This window comes from Vigna umbellata, chromosome 9, assembly GCF_029865625.1.
Source record: "Vigna umbellata cultivar VRB3 chromosome 9, Vumbellata_1.0, whole genome shotgun sequence".
NCBI lineage: Eukaryota > Viridiplantae > Streptophyta > Magnoliopsida > Fabales > Fabaceae > Vigna > Vigna umbellata.
Window position 1 is genome coordinate 33,913,296 of NC_142173.1, and position 14,397 is coordinate 33,927,692.

General features: G+C 34.0%; 2 protein-coding genes and 1 pseudogene across 3 annotated transcripts; 1 reads left to right on the forward strand and 2 right to left on the reverse strand.

Moving 5' to 3' along the window:
• The first annotated feature begins 369 nt into the window (after positions 1 to 369).
• LOC148193321 (prolycopene isomerase, chloroplastic-like) lies at positions 370 to 6,791 on the forward strand (annotated as a pseudogene). Its single transcript, XR_015782202.1, has 13 exons — positions 370 to 884; positions 1,417 to 1,623; positions 1,715 to 1,813; positions 2,056 to 2,129; positions 2,463 to 2,518; positions 3,344 to 3,497; positions 3,579 to 3,656; positions 3,784 to 3,932; positions 4,025 to 4,159; positions 4,268 to 4,381; positions 5,436 to 5,546; positions 5,648 to 5,756; positions 6,441 to 6,791. The product of XR_015782202.1 is annotated as a prolycopene isomerase, chloroplastic-like (transcript).
• A 2,691-nt stretch (positions 6,792 to 9,482) lies between these two features.
• Positions 9,483 to 10,440, reverse strand: LOC148193322 (uncharacterized). The gene has a single exon (XM_088097945.1). It carries the CDS (start codon positions 10,374 to 10,376, stop codon positions 9,840 to 9,842), a length of 537 nt encoding a protein of 178 aa, XP_087954071.1. The 5' UTR covers positions 10,377 to 10,440; the 3' UTR covers positions 9,483 to 9,839.
• Positions 10,441 to 10,498: 58 nt separating this feature from the next.
• Positions 10,499 to 12,881, reverse strand: LOC148193323 (uncharacterized). Its single transcript, XM_088099400.1, has 5 exons — positions 12,796 to 12,881; positions 11,705 to 11,763; positions 11,440 to 11,483; positions 10,721 to 11,347; positions 10,499 to 10,636 (listed from the first exon to the last, which is right to left on the reverse strand). The coding sequence occupies exons 3-5, from the start codon at positions 11,449 to 11,451 to the stop codon at positions 10,499 to 10,501; spliced, it is 777 nt and encodes a 258-aa protein (XP_087955526.1). The 5' UTR covers positions 11,452 to 11,483; positions 11,705 to 11,763; positions 12,796 to 12,881.
• Between the last annotated feature and the right edge of the window lie 1,516 nt (positions 12,882 to 14,397).

Consider the following 14,397-nt stretch of genomic DNA (forward strand, 5'->3'; position numbering starts at 1 on the left):
AACTTGTCACAATAAATAAATAAGCTAAGCATAAATGTAAAATATAAAAATGATAGGAACCAATTATATATTTAAGTTCTTTATTTATTTATAAATTACGAAAAATAAGTGCACAATTACACATAATTCAATAACATTAAATGTAAAATATAAACTGTGATAATGTATAATGAATATCCACACATGCACTTATTGAATTAAATATTTATGACAATTGAATGATTTTTTCTCATTTCAATTAATTAAATTTAATAATTTGTCAGCTTTTGGATAAACTAATGACAAACCAAACATTGTGTGTGTTGGGCAGGAATCAAATTTAGATGTGAGTGGAATCCACACACATTAACACCATTACAGAACATAACCAGCATCCAAAGGCAAATGCCAGTTTTTCGCACTTCCACTTTCCACCAGACCACAACCTTCTCCTCCTTCTAATCATGATCCCTTCCCCTTTCCTCTCCCTTTGTCGACACTCCTTTTCCCATAATTTCCCAACAGGGGCTGCTTCTCAAAGTTCAAACTTTCTGCTAAAGTTTCAATCTTTTGCTTTTGGAAATCATGCAGGGAGTGAATTTCCATCCGGGTCTTTCTCCAATGCTCTCAGAAGAAAAAGGGTGTCCGTGGTGTGCTCAACGTCAACTCTGACTGTGGAAGAAGTGGCAGAGAGAGGAGTGAAGGGTAAGGGTGAAAAGTTTGATGCAATTGTTATAGGGTCTGGGATTGGAGGGTTGGTTGCAGAAACACAGTTGGCAGTGAAGGGTGCCAGAGTTTTGGTTTTAGAGAAGTATGTGATTCCTGGTGGAAGCTCTGGATTTTACCAGAGGGATGGCTATACTTTTGATATCGGTTCTTTTGTCATGTTTGGTTTCAGTGATAAGGTCAGTTATTTATTTGTTTAATTTGGGTGCATGCCTTTTGTGTGTGTAATCATTTACTTTAATTTCATTATTGATGTGATGAAATGTGGATGGTATAGAAATTTTACGGGTGAGCTCATGAGTTAAATGTTACACTTAAGGAATATGGATGCTTTGCTTGTGAGAGGGACTTTCTGTTTCTCTCTGGTTGTAATGCATTAAATTTTTATTTTATTTTTGTTTTGGAGACATTCATTTGTAAACAACACTTTATTTTGTGTTGCCATCAGTGTTATTGTGCTTAGCTGGTGCCTGGTGTTCATGAACAAAATGATTGCGTCTAGTTTGCTCTTTTGGTTAGTTTAATATTAAGAAAGATTTGGTTCATTATGTGAAGCTTGACTTTTGATCAATTAAGCTCCAAATAAATGTAATTTGCTCATCTTCTAATAATACCTTAGCCAGCAGTAGATTCGAGCACTTCTAATTGTTCTTTATGTTGAATGGTATGCTTCCTAGGATCATGAACACCATGTGCCTTAAATTTGTGAAGGGTAATCTCAATTTGATAACACAAGCGTTGGAGGCAGTCGGTTGTCAGATGCAAGTGGTACCTGATCCAACAACCGTTCATTTCCATCTACCAAATAACCTTTCTGTTCGAGTGCACAAAGAATATGATAAATTCATTGATGAACTGACTAGTTACTTTCCCCACGAAAAGGAGGGTATTCTTAAATTCTACAGTGAATGCTGGAAGGTTTGTCTAAATTGAGGTGATTGCAGCCCCCTTAAGGCATTTTTGCCTCTCCTTGAAGTTTACCTTTTAAGATCTTTTGTGTTATGGTTAGATTTTCAATGCGCTGAATTCCTTGGCGTTGAAGTCACTGGAAGAGCCACTCTACCTTTTTGGACAGTTTTTCAGAAGCCCCTGGAATGCTTGACACTAGGTACTTTCATGTTGTTTATTTTAAACTGTAAGGCCACAAATTTGAACTCTTAACTTTAATTCCAAAGGTAGTATTGTTTTTAGTTCCACTTGGTTTATCTTTTCGGTATTTTGGTAGATTGGAGAATGTATGTTTTAACTTATGAGTTAAAAGAATTGTTGAGGGAAGCAAAGGGTGAAAAAGTGAACAAATACGTCACTCAACTCTGCAGTTTGTTGCTTAACTCCACTGCATATAACTAGTTGACTCAACAAATTTTACCCTAACCATGAAGTACATTAAAGATCCAAACTTGTTGTCTTTCATAGACACAGAGGCAGATGTGATAACTTATTTGATTCAGCTTGAAGTTTCATGAATTTATTAAGGTCAATGTGTCTTGAATAGTTACTCAGTGCAATGTGTTAAGAGAGACAACATGTACTAAATAAGTGTGGAAACCATTCTAGTGGATCTCATAGAAGAGGTTGAGGACAATTGTTGTGGGTCCCATCATAGCATTTGAGTCTTAACAAATTGTGCCACATGTTTTGTATCTTTTCCAACCTATTTTCAATTGAGATAGCAGTCATGTTACTACTCATTTACACTTTGATTAATTATTCAATTGTTGGTACGTGATTGGTAATTTATATCCATGCTGTTGCAGTGTTTTATAGTGAGCACAGTCAACGCTATACAGACACCAATGATCAATGCTAGCATGATAACCTTTTTTCATTCTTTCAGTTCATTAAATTTTTGTATTACATTTATTAAATTGTCTAGGAGAGAAGGTTTCATGCTTGCATTCATAGCTTCTGCTTGTAATGAATGGAGGATTAGATTGCAAAAAATAGAACTAGCAGGAATTTGACCCAACATTGACTGCTTTTAGTCCTAATAACATACAAATATTTCAGTATCTTTTTTATTTGAATGTTAAGTGTGTAATTTTAAAATGTAAAGGTCATCCTTCCATTAATATGAAGAATCAGTCATGTTTGTTAGACCTGTTATTTTTCTAACTCGTAACTGATTTTAAAATGATGAAAGGGTTAAATATGTTTTTAATCCTTAAAGATGTAGTGAATATTGGTTTTAATCCAACTTTTTGTTGTTAGATTTGGTCCGTACAATTCATTTAACTTTAGAAAACAGTTCTTACAATTATTTTGGTGATGACTTGACATGACATGCATCTTATTGTCAACAACCACTTAGATGCATTCTGTATTATGATAGATAGCAAATCAATAGATAGCAAATGGACTCTGTTCATGACTTTTAAAAGTTATAAGGACCAAAAGCAACAATTTTTTTTTAAGAATAAGCCAAAATTCACCACATGTTCAGGGACTAATCATATAACCTCTTGAGGAACTGTCAGGGAGACTGCTAAACAATATTTGAGTTAGACATTCATGTTATGCCAGTAAAACAGTAAAAAGTAAAAGTACTTATTTCAAATATGGTGGCAGTACTATATAGTTCACCTTGGCCTCAAATGCTCTATATTTCCTGCATGGCCTGACTCTTTTTTTCCCTCCAGGTTCTATGTGACAGACACTTTGGTGGGATCAACTACCCTCTTGGGGGTGTCGGTGGGATTGCAAAGTCCTTAGCAAAAGGTCTTGTTGATCAGGGTAGTGAGATAGTTTACAAAGCAAATGTCACTGGTATTATAATTGAGCAGGGCAAAGCTGTAAGTGAGACTTCATAATAGAAACAATGACATTTTGGAAAGAAGCATTTTTTCTTCAAGAACTGACTATGCTTTTTGCAGGTAGGTGTGAGGCTTGCTGATGGGAGAGAGTTCTTTGCCAAAACATAATATCAAATGCTACTAGATGGGATACATTTGGTTGGTTTCAAATTCAAATTTGAATTCTTATAAGATATTTTGTGTGAATATTTTACGATAATCTCCGCGATGTTTCTCTGCCTTCGTCAGTTCTTAGTTAGTTAAATCACATAATGTTACACTGTAGGAAAGTTGCTGAAGGGTGTTCCACTACCAAAAGAAGAAGAGAACTTCCAGAAAGTTTATGTTAAAGCTCCATCTTTTCTTTCAATTCACATGGGGGTTAAAGCAGAGATTTTACCACCAGATACAGACTGTCACCATTTTGTCCTTGAGGTAGTTGAAGTTTGCTCAACTTAAAATTTCTTAATAGTCCTTGTACCTTAAAATGAATATTAGCTTAATGCATTTCATTGGTTCTTCTCTAGAGCAACTGGTCCGAATTGGAGGATTCATATGGAAGTATCTTTTTAAGTATACCAACTGTTCTTGATTCATCATTGGCTCCCGAAGGTCGCCATATCCTTCATATATTCACAACTTCTTCCATGGGGGACTGGGAGGTAGGCAATACTGATAAACAAAGTTCAAAACTTTCACATTGCATGCTTGTGTGACTTCAGAATCTGTTTTTGTCTTAAAATATCTAGTGTCACTGTTTTCTGTACCAGGGTCTCTCAAGAGTAGAATACGAGGCAAAGAAGCAGCTTGTAGCCGATGAAATCATAAGCAGATTAGAGAATAAATTGTTTCCAGGTCTTAGATCATCCATCGATTTTATCGAGGTATTGGTTATAACCTCAGACCTTATATACTGAATGGTATTTCTGTGATTTCCTATTGTTTGAAAATCAATTAAATATAAATCTAGGAGATTTGATTGTATTTTACTTATCTCTTCATTAGTCCAATACCACATTTACCAGTTATTTGGTAAATCTTGCATTGTGTTACTTTGGCTTGCCAATCTCTCCAGATAATATAGCCTGAGTAATGCTATTTTCCTGTTGACAAAGAAAAATCTGGTGTTAATATTTGAGAAGAACTAACTATTGTCTATTTGACTGCTTGTGGACCTAAATTCTATCATGCTAAAGGTGATAATTAGACATAAATGTTTGTATAACTACATTTGTTTTTGAAAGATCCAAACCCCAATTACCTTTCAGGATAATGCTGCCTGACAGATCCTTTTTTTTATATAAAACTCTTGCTAGGCATTACTATGATCTTTGGCATCTCAGCTAGGCTAACCCCTAGGACATATACCATTTGTCATCACATGAAAATATCATTAAAAACAAAAAGAAAGATACAAAGAACTCATGGGGGGACCCAACCAAAACCCATGAACAGAAAACAAGCCAGCTATAAAGCTATACACAAGCTAAGAAGCTCTATACATAGGAAAAAGAAACCTATTATGACAAAAGTCCAAACTTATAAAAGCTTGCATAACCATATACCATTTAAACATTTCTCTGACAGGCCTAAACTCCCCCAGGTTATCAGCACAACGACTTTCTTCTCGAAAAATATGTGACACCGTAAAATCAATACCACTACGAAACTTAATGGATTTCCTCCAACGACCTTTAATAGACCACAGTACAACCTCTTGATGAGAGAAAGCTTTACAGACCAAGGATGGATCATTCCAACCAGACTCTTCTAAATCTGGCTCTTTTTTGTTATGCTTGTAACATTCTTGCTATCATGTAAGCATATGAAGTATCTGCATAGATGGAGGAAACTATCATGCTTAGATATTCTTTGGCGTTTGGTTCTTGTGCTTTTTTATTATATGTATGTTTTCTGAAATCTTAAGCCTTGCTACAGGTAGGGACACCAAAGACACACAGGCGATACCTAGCTCGTGACAAGGGGACGTACGGCCCAATGCCACGTGGAACACCAAAGGGGTTATTGGGAATGCCATTTAATACAACAGTAGGTCCTTAAACGAATAACTGGTTCAGTTATAGAAAATATTCTGCTATGCTTTCACAATGCTCTGCTTAAAGCAAGTTACAAACATATAAAACTTGCAGGGCATAGCTGGTCTTTATTGTGTTGGTGATAGCTGCTTCCCTGGACAAGGTGTTATTGCTGTAGCTTTCTCCGGAGTTATGTGTGCTCACCGAGTAGCTGCAGATATTGGTAAGCCAAAACACTCCTTCACATAATAGCAAACAGTCCTCCAAATTCTGGCAAACCCTTACATAATGCTAATATGCAAAAAGTTCAAGCATTCCGAAATTGTTGTATACCCTTACAGATAGTGTGAAGGAATACTATTGTGTTGTTCCTCAAAATGGTAGTAATAGCAAACATTTGTAAGCATTCCTTTAAATGCATAGAGTTGGTATTTCTATAAGAAGCAATATTAGTACTGCTTTGTAATTATTAAAAAGTAGATTTTAAATCTAACATGTAAATTGGTCTTATCTTTAGTTTAGTTGATGTGATAGACTCTAATGCATAAATCCATAACTCTAAAAATTGAACTTTAAATGTAACTTATTCATGCAAAACCAACTTATAAGTAAGGTTTGCAGTTACTTATATATTATAAAATAATTTTATGTCTAGTTGATATGGGATTTAACATATTTAGTGTGTTCCTGTAATAAGTTGCATAATGAAGGATTCTATTAAATATCAATGCATATTACTGAGGTGAAATATTGATTCTAATTTGAGAACAACATGGACAATACCAATGGTATTGAACATGTATTTGTCTCATAGTATATAACAGTGAACTGCTCTTGCTGAGAATGGTGGATATAATTTCATTTCATTTTTCTTACACTTATGTTATTTTGTTGTTCTTTCAAATAGGGCTGGAGAAAAAGTCACCTGTGTTGGATTCCATGCTGCTTCGGTTGCTTGGTTGGATAAGAACAATGGCATGAGATTTAATACATGGCAGCTTTTGTTTGATCACACCATTGTTTCACTGCAGATTTCCTCCTCAATGTTCAAGACTCAGCAGTTTGCCACAGAAGATAGGTGGTGTCAGTTGCAACTCAATCCATGGAGTGCCATAGCTTGGGAAAAAAATAATTTGGAGGGTGCAAAATAAATAAGCTTACAATGTATAAATCAAATGTGATGGTTTTGACAATAATTTATTTTAAGTGATTCAAGTAACTATTGGTAACATTTAATACTGATTATTTTCTTAAGTAATAGTCGTCTATGATATACAAATATTTTTTTTTTACTTTATTAATAATAATACTCCTTAGAACTTTACCACCTTATCTGCCACCAAGTAAAATTTAATGCAGAACTTATTCACATTTTTTATTTTTTAGTTTTTCTTAAGACACCTCAAGTTTATATATGTATATGTATTATATATATATATATATATAATATATATATATATATATATAAAGTGAAATATGTATGAAAATATACAAAAAAGAAAAAAAAATTAATGAATTGAATAAAATAATCAAACTTTTATCAGGATCAGAACAATTTCTGCATAATTTCAGGAACATGCCGATAAATTTGCAACGAAAATCTATAATTTCAAGTTATATCTTTGCAAATACAGCTATCCAAGTATATGAGGACTTCAATTTTTTTAAGTGAAGTCTTCATGCATGTGACGATTTCACATTTTGCATATTCTCTGGTTTCAAAATACATTTATGTTAAGACATCATCATGTATATTGATATCTCCAGTTTAAAATCTTAATCTATTTGTATAAAATGAAAATGTATACTTCAGTATAAATATTTAGCATAGTTTACTTTTATTTTTAATCATCAAAACTCAAATTAGCTTGGTTTACACAAATTTTATTCAAAATTTATTATCTAAAAAAAAGTCTAATTACATCTTAAAAATATAAACAACTAATGATTATTTCTAGAAATATAAAAAAGAAATGTATAACTATAAAGTTTAATTTTTAAATTTAAATTAATAAAAGTTACTAAATATGAAAAACTCATTTAATAAAAAATGTAGTAAAAAGTCTCCATATGCATCTAGACTTTATTTAAAAAAAATGAAAAATTGAACCAGTCATATACATGGCAACTTTTGTTTTGAAAAAATAAGTTCATCTTAAAAATTGTGGTTTTTTCACAGTTTAATGTACAAGTAGATGACCGTAATTTTTTTTTTAGAAAAATATTACATTTGTAAATTCTAAACAACCTTGAACATTTCAATACACAAGACATATATATAAAGCTTTCTTTAACTTGTATATTGTGTATTCTTTTTATCTTACAAATAAGAGTGAATTTGACATATATTTTAAATAGTCGACATATATATTTTTTTGACAGTGATTGATCTTAATTAATAATTTTAGAGGTTCAAATAATATTTGGCTTAATTACCTACTTAGTCCCCATGTTCGGAGGTAATTTGCTGTTTAGTACCCGGTTTTAAAAATGTAGGCATTTGATACCTATGTTTTGAAATTTGTATCAATTGAATCCTACCCACTTAACGCCGTTATAAATCTAACGTTTTTCTGACTGTGTATGTGATTTGTGGACGAGCGTTTGTGGACGAGCGACGAGGACGATCGTCCAGCGAAGAGGACGCTCGTCCAGCGAGGCAGAAGAGGACGCTCGTCCACAAATCACATACACAGTCAGAAAAAACGTTAGATTTATAACGGCGTTAAGTGGGTAGGATTCAATTGATACAAATTTCAAAACATAGGTATCAAATGCCTACATTTTTAAAACCGGGTACTAAACAGCAAATTACCTCCGAACATGGGGACTAAGTAGGTAATTAAGCCTAAAAACAAAATAAAATGTTAGCCAATTCAACCAAACCTAATTATATATATAATATTTAATTCATTTAATTTAAATTTAAAAATAATATATCTAATTTGATGTCAGAAAATACTAATATTTTATACCATCTATATCTATTGAGTAGTAATAGGGTGACACGCCTACGTGTCACTTACACTCATTTGACACGGTCCACGTCAGCTTTTTTGAAAAAAAACTGCAAAGTGATGGAGGGTAAAAGTGGAAAAACACCTACTAGGGTTTGTTTTTTCAGAATCGAAATCCCCATTTGAGTTTTCTTAAGAAACTCGATTTCCACCACTGTCATATGGTTCTCAGTTTCATCTTTCAGACACCTTAGTCGTTTGTTGTGAACGTTATTGAGGCGCTTCATTGGTTTATTGTGGAGGCGTGTGCTTGGTGTATCGATTTCTGTCGTGCGTTTCGTCTTCGGATTTTACGGTACAGGTTTTTGATTTTTTATTTTCTGTCTTAGGCTGTGTAGTTTTTGTCGCAATGTAATTTTTTGCTACATCGGTTTATTGATGTGGGGTTGTGGGGGACCAATCTCTGATTTTTGGGTTGATGGGAGGTGGGGTTGGTTTGTTGGTGATGTGTTCTATGTTGGAGGTGGGGTTGGGGTTGCTTTGCTGGTAACGTGTTTTATGTAGGAGCTTTATGTGTGGTGCGACAGGAAGCAGAGTAGTAAAAAGGTTGAGACTTTTGAGTTTCATTTTGACCCTAGGGTGTAGGCGTGATACGAGGTCCATTTGGTTTAAAATTGGGGAGGTGGTTTTTTAGACTTTTGAGTTTGTTTTTGTCGCTATGCTGTTGACTGAGGTGGGTTTTTAAGACCCTTTATGCATGCATGAGTTGAGTAATGAGTTGCAGTAAGTGGTTATGTTGTTAATCCTATGTGGTTATTTGTAAATCTGGTTTTGTACTGCCGTAGAAGTTTTTTATATTCAATGAGACAATGAAAGCCTTAGAAACAATGAGACAATGAAAAGCCTTAGAAACAATGAGACAATGAAAGCCTTAGAAACAATGAGACCCTTCACAACCTGCTAAGCCAGTGAGCTTGCAGGACAACCTTTTGTTTCCACTCCCAAACGAAATCAGATTGCAATATTCTCCCTGCAGTAGCTGGTTATCTTGTTAGTCGGATGTGGTTATTTGTAAATCGGTTTTTGTACATCTGTAGCAGTTTTTATATACAATATCAATGTCCACATTTGAAAGTGCAATAAGTGGTGTTATGGTTAGTTATGCATGCATTAGTTAGATACATTGTATTTTTTGGTACAGTAAGTGGTCAATGTTAAAATTTTAATATCACGATTCCACTTTATGCATGCATTAGTTTGATACATTGTATTTAACCAATTTATTAATTTGAACATGTGACTGTCAACTGAGATACATAGTATTATACAATCAATTTTATTTTGTTTTGTTAAATTTTCAGAAGAACACTTCTAACACGCTTCCTAGGTTGAGCTTTTAAACGCGTGTACATGTCAGATTTTTCAGTAGGCATCTCTGCATGACCTAAAACATCACCACCATTTTCAATGAAACTTTTTCCAACAGCAGGTGTAACATCAAAAACATTCTCAGAATTCGACTTCTCCACACGATCACCTTCGATCTCTGACTCTTTCTTTGAATTTGACTTCCCAATAGATGATACTACTACCTCATAATGTTCCTGTGAACTACTGGTCCCAAATTCATGAACTAACATGTCACACTTTTTATTCCAATTTGAATTCGTAACATCATCAAACTGTTGCCGCTTTTGTGCAACAAACATTGCCAGGTTGTCAACCATTTTCTCCAGCTTGCCAATGGATGCCTCTTGGTCAACAATGATAGCAACCAAAGCTTCATTTTCTGCCACAATATCAGCCATAGATCGCCTTTGCAAGTTCTCCTTCAATCCAGCATTATGATGACCATCTAAGCCTTCTTTGACTATTTCAGTACACATCTCTTCATTGCTTACATATACCTCGGTAATCACCTATACAAAACAAAATAACCACAAAAAACATATTAAAATCAATACAAATTACAAAACATCCAATTGGTATAACACATATTAATTTAATCTCACTTCATTACACAAAAGGCTTTCTCAATTTCTGCTTCACCAACTTTAACATGTATCCAATGAAGGATTCTAGGTAAACAACTATTTGTTTTAGCCAACTTCTTCTGACCAAATAAAACATGTTCCATTGCCCAGATCTGTTACATACAAACTTAAATTTCAAAAAAATAACAATTGTAAGTTATAACACAATAACTTTTGTAACTAACATCAAAATATACCTGTAATGCAAATACACAACCAACCACATGACAGTGTGATCTGTTTTGTCTCTTTCCCACACACAATGCAGCATCACACAAACTAGAAACCAAATACTCATAAATAACACGCCCCCAGTTATATTTTCGAATACAGGATAAATCATCTAATAATTCAAATAAACCTAAGTGAACTTTTCCACCTCTATTTGGGAAGAAAAACTCACTCAACCCTAACAATAAATATAATCTACAAACATCACTTACTTCATCCCCTTTTATATGCTTTTGAATTTCTTCATAAACATTATGAACACTTACATCAACTGTGTCAAACAATCTCCTAGTATGACAATCAACTTCGTCTTTAAACAACTTAAACATCTCTCCATTAACCCTAACCCCTAAACCTAAACAAAGGTCTAACTTGGTGAATGGAATAAAGACAGACCTAACTTCAAACCCGCCCCTCCTCTCTGACCATCTACTACACAATTCTAAAAGTAGTGTCCTACTCATTTTGGCATCCACATCAATGGACAATAGCCATGCAAAAGGAGTTGTTTGTATCAATGTCTTTTGCACATATGTTAATAATGTGTTCACATGTGCCAAGTATTTTGTCCTGCATGAATGTCGTACATAAACCTATACATCAAAGTATACAATTGAATAAGTCAGACAAAGCATTTCACCAAATTAATTTTAAATACATAATAAATCATCATGTGTATTCAAACCTGTTTCTCCATAATGACTCTTCCAACTATCTCTATGGTTTGTACTGAATGTCCATAAAATAAACAAGTTAGACTTCAAGCCATAAAAGCTAGAAAATTAAAAATCTTGTCTGTCATTCATCAAATATCGTTTCAACCAACCAATTTATTAACCTAATTATATCAAACATTCTACAAAAAGACAGGATAAAAAATAAAATAGTGGTAATAATGATTGTGTGGATAGTAGGAAAGCATTAAATACTCTCTGGAAGGGAATACATACATTTGTCATAGGGTAATCATGCAATCTTCAAGTTCACGAACATTTCTCAAATCTAACTCCTGCATCAATTGTCATAGGGTAATACATGCAAAACAATTAATTTCGTAAGAGCTGATTCCACAAGGACACTAGAAACAGAAAAAATGGAGAAAGAAACTTTTGGTGTTAATCAAGCACTTAGCTCTATGAAAGAATAATCTATATTTAAATTCATAAATTAGATGAAACTATTCTCTACATAAAATCCAAGGAGTTAAAAATAACAGTGGGCAAAACACCATATACAGACCACAAACAACATAATCACGCAATATATCTAGAGGCAAAGAGGGCACAATGCACAATGCTAATACAACTGACCAAGAAAGGGCAACCTAGTACTGATACAAATAAAATATATGTGATGTATTCCAAAGCAAATTTATCACTGAGTAAAAAACATTGGATGCTGGTAAATAACATATAGAATACATAAATTAAAAATAATATGGTGCCAGAACCAAATCTATGAAAAATTCAGGACACCTTAAACTGATGTTCAACTCTCATGACAATATTTCCCTTTTTCTAACGCAAAAAAAATATCATCAAACAGAAAACAATGAAGGAACATAGAGGGAGCGAATGCAGCATGGAGAGGGAGTTTTCGGACTATACGAAAATGGGGAATCATTTGAATCAGTTCATGGGAAGTAGCTCCAGCATTGGCGCGAAGAGAGTTAGAAACGTTTGCGTTGCATTTCGTGCTGCTGCTGAGCAGAATAACCGTGCTGGGTGGGTGCCATTTTGCAAACTACCCTTTTTCCATTTCTTCTAATCATCTCACACTTTATCCATTTATTGCAATATTCCCTTTTGCAAATAACCAAAGCAAGCCCAAAAACACTAAGGACAGTAAATAATCCTACAGGTTTGCCCAATCGAGAATTCTATCTCTCACGACATTTCCCCCTTTAGTCTAGGGTATCCGAAAATAAACCAAAAATAAAAATAAAGATAGACAAATTATGAGAACAGAAGAAAGGAAGGAGAAACTCATACTTTATATTCTTCAAACGGTACAAAGGGGAGAAATTACAAAGGGGACAAACCTTCCGCGCTCCACATCGATCACGTCCGGTACGAACTTTGCCTTCGGCTTCACCTTCGCTGGTACAAACTTTTCCGATCACGTCCACCTCCGGTGGCAGCAAAGGAGTTCTCCTTTTTTTTTCTCCCTCGATCTCTCTCGTTCTCTCGTTATCTCTCGTTCTCTCTCAATCCTAACCCTAGCTCCAACTTTCGAAATTTCAAATCCCACACACGATCCTAACGCAGCAAGTGAAACGCAACGTTTCATTTACTTTTTTACAATCCAACTCAGCACCAGCCCATAAACTGAAATGACCAAGCTATCCTTCATGATGTTGACAATTATCGGGTCCCACCGCGTGTCAAATGAATGTAATTTGCTTTAACCGTGTCAAAGAATCATTTTTGATATCTATTAGAATAAAATCAACAAAACATATTTATAAATAAATTTGGCATCGATTAATTAGTTAAGTTATGAAATCATATATTATAAATGTTTTACAAAAGTAAAAGTTAAGGAATTTTCTCACATTTGCAAAACATTAATATAATTTTGATCATTTCTACAATATAAATACTACTTATATCACATATATGAGAAAATATGTAACACGCATTTACTCATAATTTTTTTTTAATCTTCAATTATATATTGTCTTTTAAGATATTTGTCTTTAAAAGATTGAGAGATTTTTCACTATACTTGATTGATATATTTTAGAAGAAAAATGTAAATAATTTTGTTTTATTCTATGTAATAAAAATGTTTTCTCTCTAAAATAACTTTTTACGTATTTCAATCCAAAATATTTTTATTATTTTCTTAAATTATAATTGAATTATATTTTTGTTATTATTTATTTCACTTTCCTAATGTAACATCCCAAAATACAGTAATCACTATAATTCAGAATTAATTACAATTAACAGTAATCACAAACAGTCTTTGCATTAAAACAGGATTAAAAGCCTAACGGCATCAGTACAGAGGACGCGTATAAACGCATACAATGAAACCAAGAGTGAACGCTCTTAAATACATAAACTAACGAGCACCAAAATACATCAGAGATGAATAAGGCGAACGGCCTTACAAAATAGGTGGCCGAACGTTATAACTATGCTAACATATACAGCCTAACTACAACGAGCACTCTAAGGCTCGGCCTTTACTTCAACTTCAACCAGATTGGAGTCGTCCAAATTTTCTTCTTCCAGCATTGCTTCAAGGGATGCACCACCATCTGCTCACATCCACAACGGATGATCATTGCATTTGACAAGACGGAGTATACATGTACAGTGGACAACACAATGGAAATGCAAGGGTAAGCTTATAATATTTAATTTTATACAATTAACACATACAGTCACACTTCAATTCAAGCATACAACATGAAACTTATCATAAAATTAGCATATCAATATACATATAAGACAGACCGTCCGGACCGTATGAACCATGTAGTTACAAGCGTCCTTGCACCCGAGTGATGTAGTAACTGGGTAACACCAAACAGCTGCCACTCGAGGTTAACCCTATCTGCCCGAAGTACTCAATGGACTAGGGTCTCCTGCCATTCCCACGCATGAATACCCCCTTCTACTTGAAGAGGCGT

What these genes read in the sequence shown, in the direction of transcription:
- LOC148193322 (XM_088097945.1), bottom strand. Translation starts at nt 10,376, where the DNA reads ATGTGTACTGAAATAGTCAAAGAAGGCTTAGATGGTCATCATAATGCT.
- LOC148193323 (XM_088099400.1), bottom strand. An exon ending in GTTGTGTATTTGCATTACAG is followed by an intron (nt 10,637 to 10,720) that starts GTATATTTTGAT and finishes TGTATGTAACAG; the next exon opens with ATCTGGGCAATGGAACATGT.